This window comes from Meles meles, chromosome 4 (genome assembly GCF_922984935.1).
Source record: "Meles meles chromosome 4, mMelMel3.1 paternal haplotype, whole genome shotgun sequence".
Taxonomy (NCBI): Eukaryota; Metazoa; Chordata; class Mammalia; order Carnivora; family Mustelidae; genus Meles; species Meles meles.
This window is the reverse complement of record NC_060069.1, coordinates 42,495,213-42,511,339: the sequence shown is the minus strand read 5'-3', so window position 1 is coordinate 42,511,339 and position 16,127 is coordinate 42,495,213. Positions and strand designations below refer to the sequence as shown.

Here is a 16,127-nt window from a genome sequence, read left to right as displayed (position 1 = left end):
TTCTTATTTTATTACTTAAACATTCTATTGCTATTATTATTTTGATGCTCAGATTAGCCCAGAATTGGCCACTGGAAGCCCCTTCAAGTTGGCTCCTATGTCCTTTAGTTACATTCTCATCTCTTTCTTTCTAGCACTTTCTTACTTTTTGGCACAAAATGTGCCCGGCTCATTTTGTACTTTCTTTTCCCCAGCCCTGAATCGGCCATTTCTCCAAAGGGTCTTGGTTCCTTAAGGTGAGGAATGGTATTTAAAGACTGAGAGCTGGGGGCTCGGTCTGTTGATGGCTATGGGGGCGTCTTTGCTTTAGAACCTTCAGGTGGACAGAGAGGAGGAATGTAAACACACATGCATACCCAGTTTTGTATTTTTCTATCTATATTAAAAACCACAAATTGGAACTGATGCTTCTCATTTCAACCCAGCACCCCAGGGGTCATTCCTCTCCTCATCCCTCTTTCTTCAGTTGTAACTCCCTTCTCCAACAGTGAGAAACTTAACTTTCATCTACATTTACTTCTTTGCTCAATCCTACAGTTCATGGAAGGTAGATTTAGAACTGGTAACTCCTACCCCTGTAAAACAAACTCCCCCCCAATGAAACCCCAAAACCTTTCTATCTAGAATCGAATAGTTGTAGTTATTTCTGTCATTCGACTGAGAGCACACGGGCAAAGAACCATGTTCAGAAGTTATTCTGGTTCATGGTTATGTGATTTGTCTGAAATACAGTTAGGCCAGCTTGTTTCTCTTTGCAGCCTAATTTTTCTCTCATACTTGTTGATTTGATTTGACTCTTGAGTATGCTAAGCATTAATGTAATTCCAGAAGTCAGAACTACTTGGCCCGTAACCGTTCTTAAACAGGTATAATATTGGCTGATGGACTGATGCACCCAGAAGAATAAGCCTTTTGCAGGTGATTTTTAGCTGGTTTGCCTGTTCCTGGGGGAGGGCATTAGGGTCCATGATGCTCCTCGTGACATCAAAGCTAAGTGGATTTTCTGGGGTCAGCCTGAGTCCTGCCAGGAAGGCTCTGCCCATTTGCAGAGAAAAGGAGGCTGGGAAGGGCAGGGGACGCTCTTGTTTAGGTGGCCATGGCATTGCTGTGGTGGGCTCCCGCCATCTGTGGGACGGTAGCAGGTGTCTAGAGCACTGCGTCTCCGGGCTCTGAGTCCCGCAGGTGGAAGTGGCTGTTCTGGGGAAGGATCTGCTGTGGGGTCTTAGGAGCCAGAACCACTGGCAGTCAGTGTTTGCATGGTGCCTGAGAGGCTCACCACTGCCGGAGCTCTGCGGGGGGACTGACCTGGTTGTGCCTTGGGAGATTCTCAGCCCTGGGCAAGGATTAGGGTGCACAAGCATGGAGAAACCAGAGAGCAGGCATGCAGAAACTACCATATGGAGACTGTAGCTTTTGAACTATGTGGCAGAAGAGACTCACATTGCCACGAAGGTCTCACGTTTCTAGTGACACTTAAATCAATATTGACCAAAGGCACTGCCCAGATTCAAATCCAGGGAAGTCAGACTTTGACCACTTCACATGGGACCTTCCCTCCTCCGCAGTGGGGCCATTTCCATTCCTTGCGTGGGTCTGGGTGACAGAACCCTCACTGGCTGTCGGCTGTCGGTGCTGGAAGGTGCTGGCTCTTGTGGCGCTGGCCCAGGCCAGGTCTTGGGAGGGTGGCCTTCAGGGCTAAGCCATAGAGGAAGGATTTCCCTGAAACTCGATGAGTTAGGTGGTGAAGAGAGGAAATGCACGGTCCAGAAGCCCTCCTTTCTTACTCTTCCCCCCCACCCCGCCCCGACTTCCCCACGGGGACCTTTACTCACATTTAAAATGGTCTGTTGTATTTCCTGCTTCCAAAAAGCTTTCACACTTCTCATCTCCTCTGAACTGTGCGGAAACTCATGGGGCAAGTATAGGGCTGTTGGCTCCTGACTGCTGGCAGGCACGCTCTGGCCCACGGAGCCCCCTGACCCCAGCTCCTGCCCCCGCCCCCCGCCCATCCAGAGCAGAGGTGATGAAGGTGGCCCCTACCTGGCCCAGCACATCATTGTTCCGCGGCAGCTTGGCATCCTCTCTGATGTGTAATTAATAAATAATCAGCTTTCAGAAAGCAAACTGCTGGCGTGTGTGTGTGTGTGTGTGTGTGTGTGTGTGTGTCCCAGGCAGAAACAGTCTCTGCGGATGCGCTTTGTCTGCAGGGAAGGGACAGGCCTTTTCTTGCTCTGCCCCTCTCCTGACCTGTGTGGGCAGAAGTGGTTTCTCATCTGGTTTCTTTTTCTCCCGCTGCCAGAAGAAAGAAAAGGCGTCATCTCAGGTGTCACAAGTATTCCTGAAGGCCTGGTGGGTGGCCTGCTGGAGGCAGTTGCAGAAGGCTTCTGGGCAGGGGCTTGGCTCCCTGCCCAGGGCAGACCTTTTCCTCTCCCCCCACTTCCCCACTCGGTGCCCTGGGTTCAGGAAGCTGAGTGTTTCCTCCTCCCACATCTCAGGGACAGTTTCCCTACCTTTCTAGATGCCCTGCTCAAGTGTGGAGATTCTCTGGTCGGAGGAGAAAGATGTCTCTCTCTGCACTGTGGCAGCCAGCAGGCAGCCGTGGTGTGGCTCATGTGGGGCACGGGCCCCCGGGGCTCAGAGGGCAAGGCCTGGCTTCTTCCAGTCCCGGGAGCCACGGAAGGGAAAACCGTTGCCGTGAGCGGCACAAAGGTGGGTATGCCCCGGGACCCTGCTAGGCTGGGGAGCCTTGGGAGAGCTAGGCACTGACCCCCGTTCTGAGGGGTTCTGTTTCTTACTCTTCTTTGTCTTCTTAGTCTCCACCTCTGCTTCCTCGTCGACGCCACGTCAGGCCCGGCCCCTTCTTTTCCGTCAGCCTCTTACATCCACGTCAGCGCATGTTGTGATTCTGGCATTGATGTCTAGGGCTCAGATCTGAGGACGGGGAGATTCTAAGCGAGTTTTCAGTTGCTGGGACCAGACCTATCCCCTGGGGCTTAATGGGAGAGCCCAGAACAGGAGCGGCTCGCCTGTGGACCAGGCAGCCCTGGCCAGCAGGATGCACCTTGGCCGGCCGAGCGGGAGCAGCTTGCTGTCTCAGGGTGTGGGCAGGAACCAGGCTGTCACCTGTGTCCCTTACCGAGGAAGAGATAAGGAAGATAGCTGTTTGACTGCAGAGAGCTGTAAAGACGGAGAGGAATTCCCAGATGTTCTTTTCCTCTATTTCCAAGGGGATGTGGGCAGCGTGGAGGATGAACACTTCTCCACAGCTCTGAGCCAGGTCAGGAGCCCCCAGGGATCGAGCCCCTTGAGACAGAGTGAAGATGGGATTCTGAGGAATGATAGTGACACGCCTCCAAATCCGTGGCAGTTTCTCTTCTCAGGGGACAAAGCCGAGGACAGAGCATCTTTTACGTAGGGTACCACCCACCACAGCTTGAACGGGCCTAGTCCTGTGGCTACGGATCAGTACCCAGTGTCCCAGGCAGGGAGCCCCTCCAGTCCGTCTGGTGAGCCGTGGGATTGCCCCTCCCTAGCCGGGCCCAGCTTCCCGGAGCCTGGCTGCGCTCACACCTGCTCCACCAGGTGTGGTCCCAGACTCACTGGAAAGACAAGCCCTTCCCAAGTCTCCTCCAGGAGGACAGATTACCTGGCCCACCCTCAGGAATCTGCAGCGTGGGAGGGACTGCAGCTCTGCCCAGATCTCTGGAAGCACGTGGTTCATCTTCAGTCTGCCTCCCAGCTCCACCTGCCTTAAGGAAATTGTCTCCCCCAGACCGTGGGCCTGCTAGTGCCCGTCTCACACGTGAAAAAAGCCAGTCCCCACAGAGAAGAAATCTGTGCTTTTTGGAACTTCAGTTTCAAGAAGAGAATTCCTTTTTTTCTAAACCTACTCCTGGTTTATTTTTTTCTTTTTCTTTCTTTCTTTTTTTTTTTTCTTTTAAAGATTTTATTTATTTATTTGACAGAGATCATAAGTAGGCAGAGAGGCAGGCAGAGAGAGAGAGAGAGGAGGAAGCCGGCTCCTCACTGAGCAGAAAGCCCTACTCGGGGCTCGATCCCAGGACCCTGGGATGATGACCTGAGCTGAAGGCAGAGGCCTTAACCCACTGAGCCAGCCGGGTGCCCCATAAACCTGCTCCTGGTTTTCTACTGTGAATCAAGACGGTCTAGAGATGGCACCACTGTGCTCGCTTCGGCAGCACATATACTAAAAAAAAAAATAGAGATGGCACCACTCTTTTCGCTTTTTGCCTTCAAAGAGGACCATGCCAGGAACAAAGTTCTCTTCTCCTGAAAATTGTGCATTTCCCTTCTGTAGCCCCTGTGTCCCATGGCAGAACCTCTCAAGCTAAGTGAATCCCCAGCATTTGAAATGGTTAAAACTGCAGTTCAGGGCTGGGGACCACAGAGGCCCATGTGCTTGTTCATTTTACCCTGCCGGTACCTACTGTCCTCCCACTTAGGAATCACAGCCCTCTTACCATCTACCCACAGCATCTTTTAAACCAAGACTAACCACATGGTATCCTATGGGGTTGTCTCATTTTGCCAACTGGATGGAAACACCAGGAAGAGCCCTAAGCTTCCCAGCCTTACCCAGATGGTGGTCAACTTCACATCTATCTCTACCAAGAACAAAATGAAAGTGTAGTGGGCAAGACCCATTGAGAAAGGGTTGAGGCTGGGCATTCCTCGCATCTTCAAAGTCTGGAAGGAAGATGAAAGTCTCAGAAGTCCCTCACAAATGAAACACTGTCACTTGGAAAAGAAAAAAAAAATTTTAAAGATTTTATTCATTCATTTGTGGGAGAGAGAGAGAGAGAAAGAGAGAGAGAGTACGAGCAGGCAGAGCAGCAGAGGGAGAAGCAGAGATCTGAGCCGAACGCAGATGCTTAACCATCTGAGCCACCCAGGTGCCCCCGTCACTTGGAAATTTTGATGCCTCAGTTCTAAAAAATAAGTGATTCCAGATGCAATTGCTGAGAAATCTATGAACTAATTTAGTGGAAACTACCCCATCCTAAGCTGGGCCTCGAGTAAGTAAGCTCTGTGTCCAGAGTATTTCTGAGCTGCACAAGTTTTGGTCTGCCTCACTCTGACACTCCACAGATGTTCATCTGGACTTTGGCAACACCTTACAGACTTCCACAGGGGCCCAGCTGGCTTCTACAAACAATGTAACCTTTCCTTTAGCCATCTGAATCTAAAGAGACATCTGGGAACTCTGAGCTTTTTATTTTTCTGGCCTGGAGCTGTTGGGGCCACCCATGTGGGTCCCCACAGCATCTCAGGCAAATTGGAGATGAAAGACAAGACTTGGTCCTTCACATGGAGCAGAACCTTCCTGCATATGTTCAGGGAAAATGATAAATATCTCCAAATCATCCATTTCTCCAGTCTGGGAGATAGCCTCATGTCCAGCCTGAGCGTGGTACTTAATGTGGGGCAACCTCAGAGGCTCTCGCTGTCGGTGTTGCCTGTCACAGCACCCCGTTTGTGCCTGTGTAATAGAGGCTGAATAATGAGACTATTTTGGGGGGTTAAAAAAAAAGAGGGTTGCTGGGGGGAGAGGGAGTATGGAGAGTGTGGCTGGGTGATGGACATCGGGGAGGGTATGTGCTATGGTGAGTGCTGTGAAATGCATAAGCCTGATGATTCACAGACCTGTACCCCTGGGAAAAATAATGCATTATATGTTAACAAAAATAATGAATAAACAATAAATTTTTTTAAAAATACCTGGAGAAAAGGAAAAAAAAAAAAAGCTCAGAGCTGGTCCAATTGTCACCTGCCATAAGCCCAGCTGTTCTACTCCCTCCTTCCCTCAGGGATAGAAAGGACTGGGTAGGGGGCAGAGGGAGAGTCTGTGAGTCATGGCCTTTGTGGTAGGGCCTGTCTGAGACGGGAGGGGATTCCTTACCCTCCCACAAAGGAGGGAGTTGGGTGTGAGGGTCCGGAGTGTGGGGGAGAGGCTGATATTCTGTGTTCCTGTGAGATGTCTGCTCGGGCTGCAGACCCTTGGCTCTGCCCGCAGCCTGTCTGAGCAGGAGCAAAGGGGGATTGGGAAACACTGGCAGGGCAGACAGAGAGCAGGGTTGTGGAGTAGCCAGCTGTGATATTGTGATATTGTGATATTGTGATATTGTGATTTATTGGAAGAAATATATATTTGGCTTTCATCCCCATTCCTGTCATAGAGCTCCCCAAAGCCTTGGAGTTTCCTAAGAGATAAGAGTGATAAGGGTATCTGGTCACTCATAACCATCTCCTCTCACCCACAGCTGGGTTCACGTCAATAAGGCGGCTTTCGGAAAGCACGTAAGGGTTGGGTCTTGGTTCCCTTGCCAGGAACCAGCCGTGATTAGCGGGCTAGAACTTTCAGGGGAGACCTGGGGACTAGAGATGGAGTCAGTTGCCAATGGCTAATGATTTCATCAATCATGACAACGTAATGAAGCCTCCACAAAACCCCAAAAGAACGAGGTTCAAAGAGCTTCCAGGCTGGTGGACACATGGAGATTTGGAGAGGGTCGTGGGCCTGGAGAGAGCATGGAAACGACACGCTTTCCGCCCTAGGGCGTCTCTTCCCTGGCTGTTCCTGGGTTATACCCTTTTGAAACACAGCGGTAATCTAGGAAGTCAAGTGTTTCTCTGAATTCTGAGAGACGTTCTGCCAATTAATGGAAGCCAGGGAGGGTGTCACGGGAACCTCCGATCTATATCCAGTTGCTCAGAAGCACAGCTGAACAGCCTGGTCTGGGGACTAGCATCTGAACTGGAGGGGTGGTGTTGAGCAGTGTTGGGAATCTGACAGTTTCCAGACAGATCATATCCAGACCGAGTCAGACTAGAGGACACCAGCCGCTGCTGGAGAAGAGCTGGGTGTGGGGAGGACAGCCACACATTAGGACTGGTTTCAGAATTGTACCAGCCGTGGGCCAAGCAGTCACTCTGCAAGGTGGCTGGTTTGAGCCGTCTGGACAGTAGTCTCCGCCATGGGGCTGGAGCCCAGGCTGGGGGCAGGGGTGGGGGCACACTTCAGTGGAGCCGTGGCAAGATGTGGGGAAGGGAGAGGCGTGAAGGGCGGGCACTCGCGCTGTGGTCATGTTGATGTCTGGGGTACATCGTACCAGTGTGAGGGGCCTGTGAAAGAGCCCCGTGGTGTCTCTGTTACCTACTTCACAGTTTCTTCTAGGGTTCCCTGTCTCATCTGCTTTCCCTTTCTCTGTGCTTTTCTTTATTTTTCCTTCTCTCTCTCTCAAACTGGGCTTTTTCTGGTCTCTCTCGAAGAACATCAGGGTTGCAACATTGGGGTCAAACGCAGGCTCTTCCAACTGGTCTCTGATGAGCACATGGGCTCTGGGGAAGACTGAGTTACATTCTCTTGTCACTTGGTTTTAAAAAAAAAAAAAGAAAGGAGGCACATTCTCCTAAGCCTCCTGAGATAAGCTGTCATGGCCCGGCCACCAAACTCATTTTAGACCATTGATACTTTCATTCTCAGGGTGCCAAGCTTCCTAAAGTTTCTGCCTCATTTGGGAACCCCCTTTAAGGCTGAGGAGTTAGTCCAGTGGGATCCTGGGAGTGAAAGCTTCTTGTATGCAGTTGGGTAAGCAGACATGAACATGAAGCAGTCTTCAAGGGGGACAAGAGAAGCTGGGATGGAAGAGGAATGCGATTTCTAACTGCACAGTGGGAGACCCGTGGGGAGGGCCGACACCTGCATGGTGAAGCAAAGTTCAGGGTGTTAGAAGTGGGAACCTAAAGAATGACTTATCAGAAAGAAAAGGGCAAATCACTGGAGGTCAGGACCAAGCACAGATTTTCTAGTCAGGCGTGGGGGATTCAAACCCAGCCGTGGACTCCCGGCAGTCCTGCCTCTCCTCCCTGCCTCCTTCCTCCGCTCTGCACAGGGGCCCTCTCCCTGCCTGCCTCCCAGGGTTGTTGTGAGGACCAAGGGAGAAGATGGCTGTGGAAGGTGAAAGCATTCTCTAAATTATGACTCCTTGTTGCCAAGAGCCATCATTGTTACTGCTGTTTCTGATAAAGAAAGCCGTGGTGGGAAACAGCGCAAGGAGAGACGGGAAGCTGGGACATGTCCCGAATCTGGACGTTAGGATTCACCAAACAGGTCTCGTGATACCATTTGTTCAAGAACAAGCATAGGTCGGCACGGTCTTGCTCTGAGCCTCAGTCACCGTTCTCACATTTATTGATCATCAGGAGATCCCGTATTTGTGGCTTGTGAAACACAGAGGGACGGGAACACACACAGATGAAAGGCGCTCTGACTGGTGTTGGGGACTGGCAGGAGATGCCAAGGGGTCTGAAGTCTTCACTGACGGTCCTAAGGATTTTTTGAGGCCCTTTCTTGATCCGTGAGTGCATGATACAAGGAGAGAGGAGGGGATGGGCTTCTCTCCTTTTGTTCGGACCTTGGTCAGTGGGTCTCAGGCTTTGGTGCTAGGTCCCAGGCGCGTCCATTGCTCTATGCCATTCGGGGGTCAGGCTCCTGCAACTCTTACTGTAGATGTTCTTTCCCATACTCTTTTTTTTTTTTTAAGATATTATTTATTTATTTGTCAGAGAGAAAGGGGGAGAGAGAGCAAGCGAGCACAGGCAGACAGAGTGGCAGGCAGAGGCAGAGGGAGAAGCAGGCTCCCTGCCAAGCAAGGAGCCCGATGTGGGACTCGATCCCAGGATGCTGGGATCATGACTTGAGCCGAAGGCAGCCGCTTAACCAACTGAGCCACGCAGGCATCCCTCTTTCCCATACTCTTGATCTCTCTGCGTCTATAGATCACCCACAGGCTCGGTTAGACTCCCTGTGCACACTGCTTCCTAGCTGCCCCCTCCCCCCACCCCTGTGAGGTGAGAGTCCTCCGTCGCTGCTGTGGCCTGAGGTACTGGGGGATGACCGATGTGTGCACGTACACTACCAGGCCTGCGCAAGAAGGTTCACAACACCGGCCGCTACCGGTGGTCTTTAAGCCACTTGAGTATTTCCGCAAGGTTCAGTTTCTTCAGCAAAGAGCTTCCATTTGAGCATTTGTTAAACGCCTTTGTTATTTTTGAACTGGAAATGCAAGGAAGGCATGCATTTAACCACTTATAAACCTCTGATTATAAACAACTGCCAAAGGACACCTTAGGGTCCTGGGGGGTAGGACGGAGGGGGCTCGGAAGTTGCTGGGACAGCAGGGTCCGGTCAGGAAAGCAGCCACTGCTCCAGGTGTTTTAAACAGCGGGAACTCAATAGCAGAATTCATCACGGGGGTGTTAGGGACGGAGGGGCAGAAAGTGTAAAGTCAGTCTACCTGAAGGTTAGTGACTTCTGGAAGCTGCTCCCGCGCAGGGACGGGAGGACTGACAGGGAACATGTTACACACAACTAATGAATCATTGAATGTTATATATATGATGTACTCTATGTTGGCTAATTGAATTAAAAATGAAAGAAAGAAAGAAACAAAGGAAGAGAGAAAGAGAGAGAGAAGAGAGAGGGAGAGAGAAAGAAAAAGAGAAAGAAAGAAAGAGTGAAAAGGAAAGGAGGAAAGAGGCTTTACCCTGTGCTCATGACCACTGCCTGAGCTGGGGTCCAGGAACCCATGCTCAGTAGAATTGCTCCCACCTACCTTCCAGAGGCCAAAACTCAGTCACCTGGCCATAGTCATCTGCAAAGAGGTTGGGAGGTGTAGTCTACTGAGCGGCCAGAAGGAAAGGCCAGCTTGTCTCTGCCCACGTGGATACAGAAGTCACTGTCGGGAGAGAACAGTGACCCTTCGGCAGAAACAGCCTCCAGGACCCCGTGTGTGCACGCGCACGCCTGCCCTACACCATCAGGTGGGCAGACTGGCGAGCTGAGCTCTGCTAGCCTCCCTCCCTTTCTACTCCCTTCCCCGTTCCTCCCTGGCCCTCTGCAGCGGCTAGCTGAGTTCCCTGTGCTCTGTTTCCAGGGGGAGCTGGCCCAGCGCCAGCCCTGGTGGAAGAGCCAGCTGTTCGTGTGGGAGCCAGTGCTGTTCGGGACCTGGGATGGTGTGTTCACGTCCTGCATGATCAACATTTTTGGGGTCGTCCTCTTCCTAAGGACTGGCTGGCTGGTGGTGAGTGGACGAGCTCGTGGCCCTGCATCTCTTGGGGCCCGTGATCCGGCAGGCTCTGCGTGCTCGGGCACTCCTCAGCTCAGGCGACAGATCCCCGAAGCACGGGTGGCCCAGAGCTCGAGATAAGAAGCAGGCACACCACCTAGCTAGCACTGCTGTTTCAGCGAGAATCCTGAGAACCGAGGCCTCAGACAAAGGCTCTGAGGGAAGCCTCACCGCAAATTTAAGTTATACGAACTCACAGACACGAGGAATAGGAGCGCAGAAGTCAGGGCGCATCATGGGCGGGACGGCGGGTGGATCAGAGAAAGCGGACTGGTGGCAACTTTGCCTCCAGCTGGTGACCCTCTCCAGCTTTCTTGGCATTCTCCCGCTTCACTCGTGCCCTCCTGGTGGCACCAGCTCCTTCGCCCACACGGCGACCCGCGACCTCCTGAGTAAGGCTCAGGGAGGGATGGGGAAGGGAGTAGAAAGGGAGGGAGGCTAGCAGAGCTCAGCTCTGAGTAAGGCTGCACACAGCCGTGCTGGGTCAGAGGTGCGTGAGATGGTGGGGGAAGTTTGCTTCTTCCGTACGGAGAACAAAGGGCCCTGCTTTGTGCCTTCCATGAACCATCTTGGGACCTTCCAAGCAGATGTGTGTCCTGAGTGGGGGTCTGAGCCCCGCACACAGGGCCTTCTCCCTGGGACTTCCATAAACTAAACAGGTTGCTTGAAGCAAAAGGGTAGCTTGTCAGAAATCATGGACGAGCCCCTACTGTGTTCTAGGACTACTGTGTGCCAATGGGATTGCAGAATAGAAGGCCCGGTTCCTCCCCCGGGTGAGCCAGCAGCCCTCCCTGCTGGGTCGATTTCACATCAGGAACCCAAGTGAGGTCTCAAGGTAGTGTGAACTCCCTCAGGAGTGGAACAGGCCCTGAGTGTCTGGTTGCTATGGGATCCAGGAAAGTGGAGTCCTGGGGGAGGCATGGTTCTGCCAGGCTCTGAGAGGTGAGTGGGATTGCAGGGGTGAAAGACAGAGCAGGCCATTCAAGATGTGGACTGTACCAGTCAGAGTTCTTCAGAGAAACAGAGCCAATACCAATAGGAGATATCTATCTATGAGACATCTAGGACATCCTATATATATGACTGTGGGGTCCGGCGAGTCTAAGTGAGACTCAGGTAAGCACTGAGGTTACAGGCTTGAGGCAGAAGGCTGGGAACACAGAATTTCTGTGTTGCAGTCTGGCAATAGAATTCTTTCTTCTCTGGGAAACTTCAGTCTTTGCTGTTAAGACCTTCAACAGTCCCGAGGAGGCCTACCAGCAGTAGGGAGGGTCACCTCCTTTGTCTAAAGCCTACTGACTGTAAATGTTAATCACAGCTTAAAACAAACACAGTAGTATCCAGACTGCTATTTGACTAAACCAGTAGTCACCATAGCCAACCCAAGTTGACACAAAATTAATCATCACATGGGCAAATTCTGAGGGAGTAAAGGTGCACCGTGGTGGGGTGTGTGGGGCTCTTAGCCCCTCAGGAGGCCTGGCGAGGCCGGACCTTCCTGAGCTCTTGCTCTACCCCATACACAGGTCCTTAGCTCAGGGTTCAATGGCCTCAAGGGTCTGAAATTTTTTTTTTTTATTAACACATGGAGAGCTTAGAATAGGGTCAGCAGCCTCCCTAGCGCAAATGCTAAGAATTCATGGCTCTTACATCCCTCCCAAACTTAGAGAGACTCCTGCTTACAAAAACCCAATGCCTCCAGCTCAGACTCCTTGTCCTGCCCCCAGATTTAGGCATCTGGAATCCACTTCTGTTTTTGCCCCTTTCTAAAGGCCAGCCACCTCATTGCCCAGTGCCTCTCCATCCTGTGTCCGAGGTAGGCCCATCAGTCTGACTGCTGTGGCAGAGGAAGGCCCTGCAATTGACCGCTGGGCCCCCAGGCTCGGCTTCATGCATGGGGTAGTTATGGAATGGTAGAAGGAGAAAAAGGTAAGCTCTCTCTCTCTCTCTCTCTCTTTTTTTTTTAAAGTAGGCTCTGCACCCCACGTGAGGCTCAAACTCACAGCCCCTAGATCAAGAGTTGCATGCTCTACCGACTGAGCCCGCCAGGCACCCCTAAGTGCTCTCTCTATTTTGACTCTTAAGTCTTTAAGGGCCTTTTCTTAACTCTCCCACTGGGCTCTTTTTTTTTTTGAGAAATGGCTAGGCAGAAGCGTCTGTTCCATCCCCAAAGTGAAGGTACAAGTCAAGTTGTGTTACATTTTCCATCGCGGCAGAACGCAGGACTCCAGTACCTAGCAGCCTGAGGCACAAACCTATATGATCTCAGAGTTGCTGGGGTCCAGGGACCCAGCTGCTGTGTAGCCGGGTGCCTCTGGCTCAGGATCTCTGCTGGGGATGCCCTCAGCCTGTCAGCCGGGGCCGCATCCCACCCAAAGGCTCAACCAGCTGAAGATCACCAGTGTGGTGGTCGGCCGGCCTTGTCGCGGGAGGCCTCTTCCAAGGGCTGCCTTTCCACGTGCTGATGACTTCCCCAGGATGAGCAATCTCAGAGAGAGAGAGAGAGAAAGAGGGAGAGTGAGAGAAAGTGCGCGCACCCAAGATGAGAGCCACAGTCTTTTTATATCCTCATCTCAGAAGCGATATCCCTTTACTTCTGCAGTGTTCGGTTCATTAAAAGTGAGTCACCAGGTTCAACCCCAGCTCAAGGGGAGGAGATGACACAGGGCACGTGTGCCGGGGGCTGGGGATCCCGGGGGCTGCCTTGGAGGCTGCCTACCACAACAATACACCTTTTTGCTCTGACATGATGTGAGCTCTGAGATTCGTTTTACCTGAAAAGCCATATTTGATCATGGAAAAAAAGGCAAACGTGAAATGGCAAAAAGAAGATAGAACGACGAGGAGGTGGCATAAAACTCAGGAGAAGTCATGCCGGATGATTTTCAGATAGACTACATAAACTCTAAAGACTAATTTGGCAGCATGCTTATGACTTGGAAGATGTTAAAGTGGCAGTTTTGGTATGAAAAGTCAAAGATCGGTGGATATCTTTTTTTTTTTTTTTAAAGATTTTATTTATTTATTTGAGAGTGAGGGAGAGAACACAAGCTGGGGGGAGGGGTGGAGGGAGAGAGAGAAGCAGGCTCCCCACAGAGCGGGAAGCCTGATGTGATACAGGGCTTATTCCTAGGACCCTGAGATCATGACCTGAGCTGAAGACAGACTATTTTTTTTTTTAATCTTTTTTTTTTTTTAAGATTTTATTTATTTATTTGACAGAGAGAGATCACAAGTAGACAGAGAGGCAGGCAGAGAGAGAGAGAGGGAAGCAGGCTCCCTGCTGAGCAGAGAGCCCGATGTGGGACTCGATCCCAGGACCCTGAGATCATGACCTGAGCCGAAGGCAGCGGCTTAACCCACTGAGCCACCCAGGCGCCCCTGAAGACAGACTATTAACTCACTGAGCCACCCGAGCACCCCCACAGGATATCTTTTTTTTTTTTTTTTAAGATTTTATTTATTTGACAGACAGAGATCATAAGTAGGCAGAGAGGCAGGCAGAGAGAGAGGAAGGGAAGCAGGCTCTCTGCTGAGCAGAGAGCCGGATGTGGGGCTCGATCCCAGGACCCTGGGATCATGACCTAAGCTGAAGGTAGAGGCTTTAACCCACTGACCCACTCAGGCACCACCCCCCACAGGATATCTTATTATCACATGCAAACAGTTTGAAAGCATGAACAAAGGAAGAAAATAGTAGTTCTACAATTTCATTAAAAATATGAAATCAGGGTGTCTGGGTGGCTCAGTTGGTTAGACGTCTGCCTTCCGCTCAGGTCATGATCCCAGGGTCCTGGCATCGAGTACCATGTCAGGCTCTCTGCTCAGCGAGGAGCCTGCTTTTCCCTCTCCCTCTGCCTGCTGCTCTACCTACTTGTGCTCTCTCTCTCTCTGTCAAATAAGTAAATAAAATCTTTAAAGAAAATACATAAAATCAGCAAAATAAGAAACTGTCTGAATGAAGTCTAACTGAATAAAGCACATCCCACTCTCTTAAACTCCCAGCCCAGAGGTCAAGATGGACTTGGAAGCAGACCCATCTTTAAGTACTTTAAGTACTATAAGACCCACAGATAAGTACTGTGGTACTTCTAAGTACCTGGGTACTTATAAGAGTACTGTAGGAGCTGGAAGAAGGTTCCAGGGACAGCGTCCCACAGGAGGAAGCCCCTAACCACTGAGTCTTTTTTTTTTTTTAAGATTTTATTTTATTTATTTGACAGAGAGAGAGATCACAAGTAGGCAGAGAGGCAGGCAGAGAGAGAGGAGGAAGCAGGCTCCCTGCGGAGCAGAGAGCCTGATGCGGGGCTCGATCGCAGGACCCTGAGATCATGACCTGAGCCGAAGACAGTGGCTTAATCCACTGAGCCACCCAGGTGCCCCTAACCACTGAGTCTTAAGGAGGCTGTCCAGAAGGTGGAGTGAGCAGGAAAGGCGTGCTGCGCTGAGGGTGGAAAGAAGAGCGTGGGCCTTTCTTTCTTTCTTTTTTAAAGATTTTATTTATTTATTTGACAGACAGAGATCACAAGTAGGCAGAGAGGCAGGCAGAGAGAGAGGAGGAAGCAGGCTCCCTGCTGAGCAGAGAGCCTGATGTGGGGCTTGATCCTGGGACCCTGTGATCATGACCCAAGTTGAAGGCAGAGGCTTTAACCCACTGAGCCACCCAGGCACCTGAGCATGGGCCTTTCTGCCAGGGCATGGAGATGAGGACTGGGGGGTAGAGAGGGGCAGATTAGGAGGGACCACAGGAGCACCCTGCTGGTGGTGGCAGGTCCCTGAAGAGCTTGAAGCAAGGACCTTGCCCTTCATTTGGAATTCCTTCCAGGCCTTCCTCTTGTGCACTGCCTCTGTCCTTTTCCTGGTGCCTCACCTCTGCTCAGCTCTTCCTCCCCATCCCTGTGACAGCCCTGGGGGGCGTGGGGGGTGGTGGTCAGTGCTCCTGGGAGGGCCCTCCGTCCTAACCCCTGCCCTTGACCCTTGCTGTTGTGTTGCAGGGAAACACAGGAGTGCTCATGGGCATGTTCCTGGTGTCCTTCGTCATCCTGGTGGCCCTCGTCACTGTGCTGTCCGGCATCGGTGTCGGGGAGCATTGTGGGGTCAGCAGCGGGGGTGTCTACTCGATGATCTCCTCGGTCCTTGGCGGGCAGACCGGAGGCACGATCGGGCTGCTCTATGTGTTTGGACAGGTGAGCCTGGGCGGCTGGGGCTGGGGAGCCATGCCCGGAGGCCCTCGGCATGTGGGATCTGTTCCCACTTGTCCCCGTTTTATAGATGGGCAGCTGGGGGCTCTGAGAGGGACTTGGAGAGCCCAGCCCTCCATCCAGGGCCCTGACCCAGAGTCCAGTGCTCCTTGGTCTCCATCTCTCGTGCCTCCTGGCATCCTGATTTGCCCTGGAAGCCAGGGCCTGGGCTGGGGCTATTCTTTCAGCCCGTTCTAGGGACGGAGTGCAGGACAGTGGCCAGAGCCTAGGTGGCAGGTAGGTGGCCCCATCCCTGGGGCACTTTGGTGCTGAAGGGGGGACTTTCCGGGAAGCAGGCCCTTCTCCGATGAGCGGGAGCTCGGGGCTCATTGACCGCTTACTGGCCTTGCAGGGGAGGCTGAGAGCCCCTGTCGCCCTGAGGAGAGGGTCCTCACGGGGAGGTGGCGTGGCGGGGACGCGGGCTCTCACAACACCAGTGGGCAGGGGGCTGTGCGGAGGCTTATGTAGCGGAGACACAGGGCTGGGGGCCTGACGCTGAGGACACACAGCTCCCGTGTTAAGAAGAGGCTCTTTGTGAGCACTTCTTGGCTTAGAAAAGGCTTTTATGATCATGCAAAGGGTGGTGGGTGGTTGAAAAAGCAGTTTGAAGGAAGGAATTTGTTTAAGTAAGAGTACAGGAGTCTCCTCAAAGAAAGCACAGGTTTTCTTTCTTTTCTTTTTCAGCAACAGGAACAGGTATTTTAGCCTAAGTACATCTTCTTCAACAGCACAAAGAGTG

At 51.9% G+C, this 16,127-nt stretch overlaps 1 protein-coding gene across 1 annotated transcript in view; it reads left to right on the top strand.

Moving 5' to 3' along the window:
- The window catches only part of SLC12A8 (solute carrier family 12 member 8), a 138,603-nt gene that overhangs the window by 15,009 nt on the left and 107,467 nt on the right, over window positions 1–16,127 (top strand). Inside the window, 2 exon segments of the mRNA XM_046003791.1 lie at window positions 9,957–10,103; window positions 15,143–15,334. Coding sequence (XP_045859747.1) covers window positions 9,957–10,103; window positions 15,143–15,334 — 339 coding nt within the window.